Source organism: Octodon degus, unplaced genomic scaffold (genome assembly GCF_000260255.1).
Source record: "Octodon degus isolate 3935 unplaced genomic scaffold, OctDeg1.0 scaffold00015, whole genome shotgun sequence".
Lineage (NCBI taxonomy): Eukaryota > Metazoa > Chordata > Mammalia > Rodentia > Octodontidae > Octodon > Octodon degus.
The window spans coordinates 11,947,972-11,962,889 of record NW_004524591.1 but is presented as its reverse complement, the minus strand read 5'-3'; the positions used below and the strand labels follow the sequence as shown (position 1 = coordinate 11,962,889).

At 41.4% G+C, this 14,918-nt stretch overlaps 1 protein-coding gene across 1 annotated transcript in view; it reads left to right on the top strand.

Moving 5' to 3' along the window:
- Rapgef5 (Rap guanine nucleotide exchange factor 5) overlaps nucleotides 1-14,918 on the top strand; it is a 234,306-nt gene that overhangs the window by 190,105 nt on the left and 29,283 nt on the right. Inside the window, exons 14-18 of the mRNA XM_004626459.2 lie at nucleotides 230-327; nucleotides 3,406-3,436; nucleotides 4,645-4,723; nucleotides 6,986-7,135; nucleotides 11,743-11,840. Coding sequence (XP_004626516.2) covers nucleotides 230-327; nucleotides 3,406-3,436; nucleotides 4,645-4,723; nucleotides 6,986-7,135; nucleotides 11,743-11,840 — 456 coding nt within the window. The remainder of the gene's footprint in view (nucleotides 1-229; nucleotides 328-3,405; nucleotides 3,437-4,644; nucleotides 4,724-6,985; nucleotides 7,136-11,742; nucleotides 11,841-14,918) is intronic.

The window sequence follows — 14,918 nt, the reverse complement described above, 5'->3', positions numbered from 1 at the left end:
TTGAGTGGCTAAGATTCACTCCATACGTTGTCTTGGATTCCACCGTATTTCATTGAGCAGGCTAACTGGTTTCTGAATCTTTGGTTGATTGCGGTTCTCAGGATTGAACCCTTGACTTCACACATGCTGCCCATGTGTTCTGCCAAGAGCTGCATCACCAGCACTGTCTTAATCTTAATCCTTACAAAATGGACATTAAGCTAGTTCGGCTGCCGTCTGTCTCTTCCAGACCATATATCGGAATGTACTGGATGATGTCTATGAATATCCAATACTTGAAAAAGAGTTAAAAGAATTTCAAAAGATCCTTGGAATGCATCGTCGTCAGTAAGTGTTTAATTTTTCTCACTGGAATACCATGCATAAAGTTGATTTTGAATATGTTGTTTTGGGTTTTGGGGGGTTTTTTTGTATCATTGGTTACGTTTTCTTACTTGTTTTGCAGTAGTTGGAATTGAACCCAGTACCTTCATGCAGAAGTGCATACCCAGCCCTCTTTAATTTTTGAGACAAAATATCTGTAAATTGCCCAGGCTGTGCTTGAACTTGCACTCCTTGCACTTCACCCTCCCCGCGTGGTGGGGTTACAGGCTTGCACCACTGCCCTCAGTGGTCTGGAGCATTTTTAACTCTGGAATTCATCTTGCTTCCTTAACTTATCCAGTAGTCAATGGTGTATTTTTAAATCTCAAAATGAAAGAGCACTACATTAAGCTTACTGAATTCTGTTTTACATGGTTTAAGTAAACTGGGCCATAACAACCTGGGTGTAAAGAAACAATTATTTAACAGATTATTATTTAACTCTACATATTAATTTTGGGGCTTGTAGCTTTATCTATGGAAAAGGAAGAAAAGTCTTATGAATAAACCCCAATGAATCATGGGACATCTCAAAAACTCAATTTTATGAGTTCCCTGAGATTTCTTATCAATTTAGAAAGATTAAAGAAAGCCATTACCTTGCTGACTCTGGGCAAGTCCAAGCATCCCATAAACAACGCTCCTAATCTTGCAGCTTCACTGCACGTGATTTTCCTTGGTTTGACCGTTGACATTCCTTATTAGTTTTAGCAACTGAAAACACGAAGTCGTCATTTGGTTTTCAGGTATAGTTTCAAGAGTTCATCTGAGGGAACGTTGTTTTGTGACTTACAGTGTACTACTTTATATTAACTGGGAAAGTTTTTGTCAATGGTTTCAGCCGTCATAAACGCAGTTCTCAGAAAAACTGCTTTCTCAGCCCTTTGAGATTACTGATTTGAGATTTAAGTCCATATTTAATTTTAGTAGAGTCCTTGTTGCAAAGTAAAAATCTGTCTAAGGGAGCAAGCAAACTATTTATAAGCTTTCATTCAGCCCTCAAAATTGTATATTTAGACATTTAAAAATCACATACAAGTTAGAGAACAGTTACAGATGAATGTTACAAATATGAAGCAAAAAGCAGGGAGGAAACACAGTGTTTAAATCAAAATCACCTCTCCTGTGGAAGTTGCTTTATGCTATAAAGCAGACTTGTGTATTAAATACATCAGTAGAATTGAATACAGTCTATCGAAAACTTAGACTGAGAAATACCAGATCAAAATTACATTTAGAAATGATTGCACTAGCAGTGTAACTCAGTGGTAGAGCAGGGGACTAGTTATCAAGAGGCCCAGGTTTCAATCAAGGGTACTGTTGAAAAAAAGAGGATTCCATGATTCTTCCTTTTGGGATATAAAACTGTGAACAACTCTTATGTTCCAGAAGAAAATTTGAACTTCAGATGTGTTGTTCATCACATTTTTGCCTAGCCCCATTGTACGAATAAAAGAGAAAGTGTTTTTTTCTTTTCTGAGTGCAAGATTAGGTGTCTGCAGTTTGTGGCTAACCTAATGATGTATGAAAATGCCCCAGGGCAGGTTCCGTCACAAGTGGGCCAGGACTTCCTAAGGTGCTTAGCAGTGGGAACCAGCTCTGACCAAAGATGGACCCGCAGGACATTCTTCATTTATTCCCCATGGAGACATATCCTGGAAAACATGCTGAAGGATTTCAGCATGAAATCCTCCATTGTATGAGGAAAAACATTTCTGTCTACTAAATATTGCTAGTAAAAAACCAAAACTTTATTTCTGTTGACTGAGTTTCCATAGATTTAATAAATCCAATTTCTCTATCCATTCTTGACTTTACTTTTTGTGGGAAGGAAGCACAATATACCAGTTAAATAGGTAGCTTTTTTTTCTTGGTTTATTGGAAATTCAGAGCCCAATGTCAAAGGTGATGTATATATACAAATCACCTTTGACATTGTATATATATATGTTAGACTAGTATGTTAATATATATATATATATATATATATATATATATTAAACTAGTGAATTATATATTAAACATATATAAACTTATATATTACTAATATATATGTTAAATTAGTGAATACTAATGATAAAAGGGAATCAAATTCCCAACCTGAAAGATACCTGGGACAAGTTCATGTTCTCTAAAACTGAAGAATGAATTTTAGGAACAAAGGAGGTTAAGAGCAAAATTTATTTATTGGGGGAAAGAAAGCTTCTGTCTGAGAGAGGGACAGAGGCACCTGAGTAGATTGCCAAGTAATCTGCCTTTTTTAAGGATTATTATAAAGCAAAACCATGAGGTAAGGCGGATTTAAGGTGGAACACATGGGAGATCGCTGGAAGGGCATAAGATGGGACGAAATTATGGTCAACCAGTAAGATTACAAGCACAATAGCTCAGGTAAAATTGATTAAATCAGGATCAAATGGGGAAGGAGTCACCCAGCAAGTGAGCATGAATCCAGAACAGGGGCTTTTCCTGTAGAGGATTGGGGTAGTGACTTCCTGGCTTTTGCAAGGTGATTGATACCTCTTTAGAATCTCAGTGCCTGATGTCTATCCCTAGGGAGGTATGTGGCTGCATTTGTTTAATCTTGTGCCTTGAAGTCTGGCCCATGAGGAGGTGCCTGTCTCTCCCACAGTTGCAAGGTATCTTGCCTTCCATATTGGGTCCTATGAGGGCTTAGCCCTATCTGATTTTCTATAGTATTTCTATCTAAATCAGCTGCCTATAACACTGTGTTTTGGGGGGGGTGTGTATGTTGGGGGCAATGAACCAGGTCCTTACACATGGTAGGTCAACACTCTAGAACTGAGCTACATTTCTACTCCTTTATATTCTGCTTTTATCTTAAAACAGGGTCTCACTGAGTTATACAGGCCAGCCTCAAAGTTATGATACCTTTGCCTCAGCTTCCTAAGGAGCAGGTGTTTTATCTTTTGTAAAAGAAGAAAGTCCTCTGCCCATTGCCTGAAAATTAGTCTCCCATGAAAATAATAGCATCAGTCTGAGTTTGAGTAAAAGACTAACTCCTTAACTTTTTCTTTTCAGCACTGTAGACGAATATTCACCTCAAAGGAAGGTAGGCAGACCCTTCTGTATCTGAAGTGGGGTGACCTGGTGTGGAAACCTTGGCCTGCCCAAGCTGGCATTTCTTCATAATTAAAATGAATCTGCCTAAAGCTTCGAAAGGCATCACGGAGAACCTGGGGCTGACGCTGGCTGCGCTTTCTTGCTCTGCCACAGTCTCGCTGTGGGGTGCATATCTGATTTTAGCAGTCTACCTTGACTTTGTGATACACATATTTTGTGGTGTATTTTGAAGCCTTGGATCTTCCCTGCTGTCTCTAGAATCATAACAATGTGAAGTTTACAAAGTGTGTGCTGAAAATCTAAATGAGGATCTTGACTTATAAGTATAAGAAATTTATGTAAGGAAAAGGTTGTTCTCTCAACATGAAAGAGTGGTGGTGGCAAGTGTGAGCATGTGCCTGTGCAACTTGATAAGGGAGAAACAGCAATGCAGTGTCAGGCCCAAGTTTGGGTTTTTGTTTATTTGTTTGTTTTGTTTTTATGGCAGAACTGGGAATTGAACTCAGGTCCTTGGCATTTGCCATGCAAGAGCTTATTATACTGAGCCATCTCCCCAGCCCCTAGGCCCAAGTTTTGTAGAAGATAGGTAATTGCAATAAACAATGCATTCTTTTGTTTGTTTTTTTCTTTTTCTTTCTTTTTTTTTTTTTTTTTTTTTTTTTGTACTGGGAATCAAACTCACAACCTCATGATTGCCAGACAAATGCTGTGCCCCTGAGCTATATCTCCAGCCCCAGTGCACCTATTTCTTTTAAGAAAGGTCGTGTACTACATTACGAGTATGAAAGGATTTCGCAGTTGCTTCTGTGAAAAATATAAAAGACAGAAGCTCGGATTGTGGTAACTGTGCTTTGGAGGGTAATATTGGCTTGGGCAAACCATGTCTCCAGAGGTCTGGGGAGGTTGGCAACAGCCAGCAGAGAGACATGTGGGGGTACCCTCTGGCACATGGGAGGGAATCGCTACAGAAGCCTTTGCCCGCTGCTGACCTTGGCCAGGGCCCATTCCTGGGCCCAGATCTCTACCTTCCCATTTATTAATGGAGGCTACTCCCAGTATATTTCTCTAAGATTGGATGGGTGGATTTCATATTTTTTTAAAAAAATTGGCTAGCTCTCTTGGAACATGTTGTAGGCAGCTATGGTTTTTCAAAGGGCAGGAACATTCATTCATTGTTCTCTTTCTACCTTCTCACAGAATAAAGCCCTTTTCCACCAATTCAGTCTTAAGGAGAACTGGCTCCAGCACAGAGCAACTGTGGCTGAAACAGAGGAAAGTGAGTAGGAGTTGAAGCAAGATTTGGGGTGGCTAGACTGATAGATGGTCACTGTCTCCGCCCACTAGGAACACATCAGCGGGTGGTTAGCTGTCACTTCTGTTTTCCCACTCTGACAGACATTCAGTATCAAATAGGATGGTTTTCCTTTTCTTGCTCTGAGATTACAGTCATCTTAGGTCTTATAATAGTGGCCCCACAACCAAGAATGCATTTAGTTTGGAAAGCAGAGGATGCAAAGAGCCCTCTTGTGTTCTGGGGCAGAGGTGCAAAATAAACTAGAAACTCAGCCTTGTCTTTCCTGAACCTTCTTTCTAACTCCCCAGTTCTGTTAACCCTTTGCCTGCAGCTAACTGGGAAAGCCACGAAAGCCAGTGTGTGGGGTTTTGGCTGACTCAGTCCCTGAGATTTAGAGAAGAAATCTCAGAGAGAATAATGAAAAGAAGGGTATATGGTAGAAATTCTTCCCAGGCAGGCTGTGCCACACTTCCGGTGTGTCCTCACTACTCACTGCTTGTTAGAGGAAGGGGATCCTGGCCTGCCATGATCACAGATGTTCATTCAATACAGGGAAGATGGCTGTTCTGCCACCTTTGGGTGCTGGTGTACTTTTCAGTGTGAACATTTATACCAATACCAAAATGACAGCAGTGGTTTCCTGCTAGCTGGCTAAGGATTGAGTCAAGGCAAAGCTGAAATATAGTGAATTGAAAAAATGTTCATGCTGGTATGGATTTGAGGTTGTCTTTTTACTCATCTCCATGTGTTGAAATTCAAAGTATAAACATTTGATATTTGCGCAATTTCTTAATCATTAAAATATAAAATATCACAGGCTTTCCTTCCTTTTCTGTGGTGTTTATGAACACCGCTGCCGATGGATGGGCTCTGCTGTGTCCTATGAAGGACATCTACCCCAAGTGAAAGAGGAAACAAAATTATCTTACCTCCTAATTTGTTAATTGCTGACCTCTCTTGCCCATTTATCTTATAATTTAATTGTCTTGTTTTCCAAGCTGAGCTTGGAAGACGCTAAGTATCTGAGGGCCCCTGGGCTTTGTTTTTGCTCATCAGTCTATTAAGCAAGCTACAGATTTACTCTATGCTTTGCAGGCTGGGACTTTTGCCTTGCTCAAAAATTGCATTTTTATATAGAGGGAAGAAAATCTTTTTTTTCCATCCCTCACAAGTCTCTTGACAAACAATAAAGTAATTATTTGTCGGAAGCTATTGTTTTAGAGACACACCCATGAAACCAAGCAGCGGCTGTCACCCACCTGCCAGGAGGGTGCACTTTGAGGCTTTGTATGTGTCAACTCATGGTTAGGCTTTTGCCTCATTTACATTTCTGTAAAAACCATTTTTGGATTTATTTTTGTAGTGCCATTTAAGTTGCACATAAAATTTCTCTAAGAGCTATACTCTCAGTTTTTTGCCCTGCAGAAGAGCAGAATATCTAAGTATACTGTTATCCTACTGTTTCTTCTAAAGCAGCTGATGTTCTAAACATTCAGAGTAGCTGAGGTAAAAAGCAAGGTATCGATGATGTCCATTACTATTAAGACGGTCTGTGCTATTCAAATCAAAAGAAAAATGTTTCCAGAACCTATGCACCCTGATAGAATAATGGCCTAGTGATGATTATTATCACAAACAGTGGAAAGGAAATTTCAAAGGCTGAGGATGTGAACTCTGGAAACTAAGCTCACCACCACGTTGATGTGGGGGCGGGGATGTCCTTCTTAAAGGTCTGAGAAAGCTAAACAGAAAAGCCAGGCAGGTGACGGATTTTTAGCTTTGTTCATGAGAATTTAAGAGCAAGTGCATTGTTCTTGATTAGACCACTGAGACTGCCTTGAAATTGAGTGTGAAATAAAAATGTATGAGTTAGACATTTTAATATGCTGCTTTGGGAGATCTCAGCAGTTCTTAAAGAAGAATTCAGAAGTAGTCTGTGTAGCAGGGTTTCCGCTGCCTTACGGCCAGGAGCACGCGCTGCTGCGACTCATCCCCTACAGCATGTGCAGCCTGCCTGCCACCCGTGCCTTCCTGCCAGCTTCGTAGTATCTATGTGTCCTGTATTTGCAAACAACATTCATAGGCAGACACCTCTGTCCCTCGTGTACATACGTGAATGTGTATGTCTAGTTGCATATTCTTTGTATTAAAGAGAATAGCAAGGTGGGTGCCTCAGTTTGGCATATAGTCAGCACCAAAGGACCAGACCCCCCTGCTTATGAACAATTCTTTGGACTTTTATAGTTTTTTGCCATGTATACATAACGGAGCACTCCTATGTCAGTGTGAAGGCAAAGGTTTCCAGTACAGCCCAGGAGATCCTGAAGGTTGTAGCAGAAAAAATCCAACATACAGAAGAGGATCTGGCTCTGGTGGCCATCACGTTCTCTGGGGGTAAGTCATTTTCTATCTTTTAATATTATTCTTTTACTGAGTCGCCTCCAAAAAGAGAAAGTTGACATTTTTGTAGAAGAACTGTAGTGCACCTCCCTTCTGAGCCCACAGCTGGATGACCACAGTAACAATAAGAAGCTGCCTACCAGAGGTGTTTCCATGACAACAGTGGGGTACTGCCGGATATTGAATTTCCTCCCCAAGAACTGAATAGAGAGTCATGCCCGTGTTTGGAAATGCATTATAGCTTATAAAGTGCTTTTTTGTATTTTGCACTCTAGATAAGCCTTCCATTTTCATATTTAAATGAACTTGGGAAATTGCTAAAGGATGAAATTACTGGAGAGAGGGGGAAAAAAAAGAATCAAGATGGCCTTGAACTAGTCATATTGCTGGCTGACAATTTAATAGACTCCCCACTGGAAGAAAGGGAAATGCACAATGAGCCAAAGCTCCCGGGGCACTGTTCCTTCAGGTAGACATGGAGAGGGAGAACTGGTAAAAGCTCTCCTTCCGCTGGGGCTTATTTGTCCTCAGAGAAAGCTTTATTGTCTGTTTTTGAATAAGATCACACAGATTACAAGCTGACGCTATTGATCTGTGCGGCCTGAACAGACCTCTTCACTTTCACTGGGGCCTGTCAGATCTCAGTGTCGCTGGCCTCCTTTTTGGCTTGCGATCTTTATTTAATATCTCATTAACCCTGAGGAAAACACCAAGAAAGTGATGGAGCCTCAGTAGTGGACAAATGGAAGAAGTCCTCAGTGAATTAACCTGGGAGGAGAACGGGGCGATAAATGGTGCCATTCTTTTTATGCGCTGGTGGAAGATGCACCCCAGAGTATAGGCCCCATTACAATATTATGTAGCGGAATTTTGCACCTACTGCTTTGGTGCTCACAGGCAGGTAGAATGCTCCTGCGAGCACATCGATTTCATGCACAAGTGGAGCCCTTGACCTCAGGCCCAAGAACGCTCACTGCACATCCCATCCACCATTATTCAGGGTTAGGGGTATAACTCGGTAGTAGAGCAGTGGTTAAGCATGTGTGAGGCAAGAGTAGGAGAAACATTTAGACCTGAAGAATCTTGATCAGGAAGTTGGTACATTTTCAGTAATGTATTTCAGATCAATATGATAAATTGATTTTGTATTTAATTTTCGAGTGACCAAAAACATTCAGTGATTTTAAATAGTATGGACCTTCATCAGAGCCAGCATGTGTCTCTGATGATACTACTACTGCGGATAGTGACTGCTGGGTCTTTGCTGAGTTAGGAGGTACTGGAGGAGCAAGGGACTCGCATCAATGTTGGACCACCCCGAGACCCATGTGGCTAAGGAGTTGATTTCAGTTAGTCCAGGGCCCCTCAGAACCTGGCAACTTCAGCAGGGCTCTCTCAGTACCCACTATCTATTTGGTGGCTGTGAAGGACCATTTTCATGCTCCATTAAATTAGATTCATCAGAGTGGGCACGTGTTCTGCTGAGTATAGATCCACTGCTAATCAGCACAGGAAGTGTCAGCTTATCTCCTGAGTTATCCCACAGATTTGGAAACATGCCATCATTTTCCATGCACTGGTTGTTTTTTTTTTTCCGTCTGTAAAGAGCTTTCTGCCTGCATTTTATTATCTCCAAAACAATGTTTTAATTAAAGAAAATTAAAACAGAGCTTAAGGTATTCCTCCCTCTGGTTGCATAATTTTTCATAAGTACTATTTCACTACCACTTCAGAATGAAATGGTGAGATTTGTTCTTTTTGTCAAAAAAGGTTTAAAGATGGAAATGTTAGTGGCCTCTGTGGGTTGTTCTAAAAGAAGCAGAACTAGTCTCAGCTTTTATAGTTTTCTAGCTCTCCTGTAAGGGGAGGCATGTGTGTAGTCTATCACAGCAATAACCTACCCACTACCCATTTTTACCTATTCGGAGGTTAAAATTTAATTTCAATCTTTTATAGTATGTTAATAAACCTGAAAAAAACTTCAGAACCAGCTATGGGAGACCACTGACCAAAGTTGTCTATAGTCTGACACTGTTGTACTGGTGGTTGGTGGGGGGACTGCAGGGGCTTCAACAGTCTCAGATTGAACCATCAGATGTAAGGGGAAATTGGGCTGCTAGGAGAGGAATCCTCATGACCTGAGGCAGTCTTAGTCTTGTGGGGCTCTGAAGAAATCTGAGGTAACCATAGATTTAGGACAATGGAGACTGCTGGGAGTAATTGCTCTTGACTTTAAAAGATAGTATGATAGCTTAAGTCACTTTAGGGCTAATAAACTTGTTTTCCAAACTTTTAGGTGGAAACTCCAGGATTTAGCCAGAGTTTCACAAAGTGAAGGTTAAGGGGCTAGGGAGATAGCTCAGCGGTCTAAGCACTTGCTTGGCAAGCATAAGGACCTGGGTTCAATTCCCAGTACTACATTCCATGCTGGCTCTGGAACCCTGGATGCTCCAGGCAGGCCACTGAAACTGGGGTTGGTGGTACATGTCTATAATCCCAGCACTGAGGAGGCTGAGACAGGAGGATCACTATGAGTCCAGGCTGCTTAGCAAGACCCTGTACCAAATAAATAAATAAAGATTAAAAAAATAAACAAGGTGAAGGTCAAGCTTTGTTATACTTTTACCTACTGGACATTTCTAGGCCCAAGAGAAGAGTCACAGATCTTAGCAGAACCACTGTAGGTATGTGTTAGGAATAGACATAATTTGTGCTTCTAAAGGGCCCAAGAGATTTTTGTATGCAAGTGTGAATGTGTGTGTGTCTGTGTCTGTGTGTGTGTGTATTCTGTTTCTATAGTGTTTTCTGTGTTGTGACTATGTCAAAGGTATGTAGAACACTGCATTTCCCAGTCATACTGGATTACTGAAGGGCTGCCTTAGGAGAACTTGATTATATCACAGTGGAATAAACTCTAGTTTTCTTTAGGGTATTCCTGTGTACATTTGTGTTTTGGAGGAGAGCATTGTCTGTGATGAAAGCTATTGTAGTATTAGAGGGCTTCAAAGAGCTTTTTTTAAGAAGTCAAAGGACAAGAGAAATGTGCAGTAAGAGAAGTGAAATAGAAGAAGAGAATGCAAAGCTGGGTGTTGTGGCACACACCTATAATCCCAGATCTTGGGTGGCTGAGGCAGGAAGATTGCTGTGAGTTCAAGTCCAGCCTTGGTTGCATAGTAAGTTCAAGGCCATTGTGAACTACATAATGAGACACTGTATCAAACCAAACCAAAAAAACAACAAAACAAACAAAAACAACCAAAAGAATAATATGCAGGAAATAGTCACCCTTACTAATGGACAGGAACTACAAAATAGAACCGGGCATAGAGGTTCACACCTGGCAGCACAGCACTCTGGGAGGCTGAGGCAGCATTGTAAGTTCAAGGGCAGCCTGGTCAACTTAACAACTTAAGGAGACCCTCTACCAAAACAAAAAGGGCGAATAATAACAGTACAAAGTACCTAAGTTTAAGTCTGTCTGTCTGTCTGTCTGTCTGTCTGTCTGTCTGTCTTTCTCTTTTTTCTGATGTTCTGAGACAGGGTCTCGCTTTATGATGCAGGCTGAACTCACTAGGTATCTCTGGCTGGCCTCAAACTCATGCTGATCTTCCTGCTTCAGCCTCCCAAACGCTCAGTGGATAGGTGTGCACCACCATTCCTAGCTCCTCAAATCCCAGTTTAGAAAAAGAAATACAAAATACAGAGACTTTTGTTCGTTTTAGTAAAGTAGCAAGTTTACGCAAAGTAATAATCAGGGTTGGTCAGTATACAAGATATCTATTTACTTTTAGGAAAATGTATGGATTTATTTTCTAAGAAAAGAATTAGAAAACACTTTACTATAGCAAAAACTTCAAAATTACTCATTTCTCTCAACTCGGTAATTTCAGGATTGGGAATTTCTCTTAAGAAAACCATCTATAAGCAGATAAGGATTTATACACAAAAATACTGACCTCAGCAATATATTTTGAGATCACTACAATGATAGAATCAATTAATCAAGTACTTATCATATGCCTGGCTTGTGCTAGTTAGTATTTAACATATTTCATGCTGTTTAGTTTATATGACCAAAATAATTGGAAGCCATTAAATGTCCAACAGTAGAGAAAAGATTAAATGATGGCGTAATAGACTGTTACATAACCAATTAACCATGATGATATAAATAATTTTGATAACTGCATAAGTGCCTGTAGTGAAGCAGAGTACAAAGCTGTATCTGGAGAGACTGTGAATGCTTATATGTGTCTGAACAAGTATGAATGTTTGCTTATACATAATTGCAAATATTTGTGTGTGGCTCTTTTGGAAAGATAAGATGAGGGGTAAGTTTTGCCTTCTTCCTTAAACTGTCATTCTAAAAAATGATTAAACATTATAGGAGCCCTCAAGAGGGCTTCACTGTGGTTCCAAGTAGCAATGCCCAGGTTACCTTTAGCATCAAATAATAGTGTGCCGAACTGAATTACTTCCATTTAAATCCTATTTACTGTGCTTATCAACACTTTGCTTGTGCAAGTTTTACTCTGTGTATTGTGTAGACCTGCTTATGTTTCTTACTTTTCAAACCTTTTTTCTTTTTTTGGTGATTAAAGAAAAGCATGAGCTTCAGTCAAATGACTTGGCCATCTCCAAATCCCTTGAAACATCGGGTCGGATATATGTCTACCGGAAAGACCTGGCGGACACTTTGGTAAGGATCTCTAACCTCATGCTGAAAATACACAAACATCAGGATCAGTGCATGTATGTGGATGAGTTGCATCCCTGACCTTTTATTTTGCTTTGTTTTATTTGTTTGATTTATCTGAGGCAGGATCTTGCTGGTTTTGTTTTCTTTAGCTTGTTTGTTTGATTTTGAGGCAGATTTTTGCTAGTTACTAACCAGCCAAGGCAAGCTCAAACTTTCATCCTCTTGCCTCAGCCTCCCAGAGTGCTGGAATTCCAGCGATGTGTCACCATGCCCAGCTACCCTTGCTTCCTTCTGACTCCTTGAAATAAGGGACTTGAAAAATGACTCGTTCTCCTGGAATTTTAATTCAGTTTCTTCTTTTTGTTGCATATAAGGAGATCAAGCTGAGAAAGGCACTGTAGGTAGATTTGAGAGGAAAGAGACCCATTCCAGTTGATGTACTCTGGGTATTCCATGTCCCTGAAGACAGAGTGAATTACCAGCCTTCCCTGTGTAAGATGAGATCATAATCCTGGGGCATCAGATGCCCCTTTTGAGTGTGATGAAACATAAAACTCAATCCTTTAAGTTAATTTCAATTTCAATTTGAAGAATAGTTATGCTTGAATGGACCTTGTTGTTTTTCTGCCTTTGGATCTCAGTCTTGTGATTGCTTTCTGAAAGATAGGCCCTGTCAACACCTGTCTGCATCGGGAAGGAGCAGAGGCTCTAACAGTGGGATCCAGTCTTCCAGAAGCAGGGCCTCTTCTCCTCCCTGCCTTGGATTCCTCATGGAGTGGGTCTGCCTAGCTGGCTCCTGTTGTACATATACTGTAATTGAAGGATCATCATACCATATGGGCTAAAATTGATTTACTAAAATATTTTATGTAAAATTATCTACAAGCTTGCAAGTATGAGAACAATGTTAATCACTGTCACTTATCTGTATTACTAGGTGTGCGTGTGCTGGCTAATTCATAGTCTCTCATGTACCACCTCCAGTGTCCCTGTGAGGTTTAGAAAGACAGGGAAACTTTGCCTAGCTTCCTGCAGGCAAGCAAGGGTGCATGCCGGGCTTTGAATCTCATGTTGCTTCCCTCAGAAGCCCCTGCACGTTCCTTTGATTTGTTGATGAGGAGGAAGAAATGGAGAGGGAACCCTCTGCTTTAGTTGGACCTGTCCAGTTCTGTCCTCCTGTGGGTCACAGGTCTGTGGAAAATCTTCAGGGAAATGAGATAAACCACAGCATTTATGAGTAAAGCAGGGGGTTGATTTTACCCCTCCACATGGAGGAGGACAAGCTGTGGGGCTCCTTGGGGTAGAGGGGCAACACTCTAATTGTCCTCATTCCCCACCCTCCACCTCCCAGCCTCCTCCTGCTGCTCCCAGGGCTTGGTTGTGGCTGGCTTCTCCCACTCTCTAGGGCAGGCTTTGGGGGGTCGAAGGCTGCTCTGTGCCCAGCTCAGTGGAATACAGAGGTGCTGTGCAGATGGCTCTAAAAGGAGCCAGACTCCATCTCCATCCCGCCCTTTGGTGTCTCCCCCAGCAGCTTTAAACACTGCCTCATGTGTCCCCATGGGAGTCACTGATTAGGCGTCTCATCCCTAGAATCTTTCAATCAAAATAGAATACTGAATCACACGTGAAAGCGCATGTACCCACTAGCACCTTCATATCAGCAAACCTTAGCAATCAGCAGTTACCACCATGAAAGATCGGAATAAAGAACCATGAAGTGGGCTGGGGAGATGGCTCAGTGGAATAAGCACTTCCCTGGCAAGCGCAAGGGCCTGAGTTCAATCCCCCGTTCGGAAAAAAAAAAAAAAAAAAAAGAACCATGAAGTGTTCTTGGCCAGGAGAGTAGAAACCTTTGAGCTACCAAGATAAAGGGCACATTTTGGAAAAGGTAAGAGGCCCAGAAAGCCAAACAGACATCTCAGCGCTGTCTGGAGGTCTCTTGTGTAGGGCCTTCGGAGCTCCACAGTAAGGCCCACACTGGGAATGGAGGCGGCTTGTGCCCAGACCTGCTCTGAGGAGAATCAGTTCTCTGGGAAAGCTCTGTGAAAGTCATGCCACATGTTTTTAAAATTAGGAAATGTTTTCATTAGTGAGTGGGAAACTTTTTTTTTTTTTTTTTTTTTTTGGTGGAACCGGGGATTGAGCTCAGGCCCTTGCACTTGCCAGGGAAGTGCTTATTCCCCTGAGCCGTCTCCCTGGCCACCAAGGGACACTTTTAAAATTCAAATGATTTATGTTTCAAGTTAGAAGCAGGGATCACTGTGACCACTGAGATGTGCCCCTTCATCCTACCATGCCACTTAATTGTCTGCAAAACCCTTTTCTTTTTGCTTTGCAGTCATTAGCTATTTGAGTCCAGTCCCTCAAATGGGAGAATTTGTATTTTAATTAGAAAATATCAAGTACTTTGGGAAAGTGCCAAGTTACTCCTTCATAACTCTAACAGTGATGACAGGTGTAAAGCTGTGTTGGCATTTAATCCTTCCACGCCACGTTATTGAGGAAGCACTAGCGCAGCCTCACAGCGGCCAGGCTCCGTCACGCAGGGGGGAAAGCAGTCAGTACTTACCAGCTGCCGTGGGGTATAAATGAAGTAGCTTTCTCTTTTTATGTTAATTTTTTTTCACTTTCCACAGGTGTGTTAATAAAATTTGTAAATATGTGGCTGAGATGAGACGTATTAGACGTATTTCCTGTAAAAGCCATGTCTGTCTTTATTGAAGCGCACTGTGACATTTCTTTTGTTTGTTTTTACGCTAACCCTGCTGGCACATTAATTCTTACCAGAAGCCAAAGTGATTGCAGAGCTTTCGCTTTCATTATGCTGTCTGCCAGGGCAGTGTTTTATAATCAGATTTGAAGGTGGGTGGGTGCAAGCTCCAGGGGGAGGGCTGGCTAATTCAGTGAAATATCATTGATCACTTTCTCCTATTTCCAAGACTAGTCCCTAAATTGGCTATAACTCACGGCTGGTGAGCAGACCAGGGAAAATATTCAGTGCACTTGGGAAAGATTAGTTTTCTAATCTGGACTTCTAGTGCCTTTCTGCAGGCATCTGCTGGTCTGTAAAACATTCAG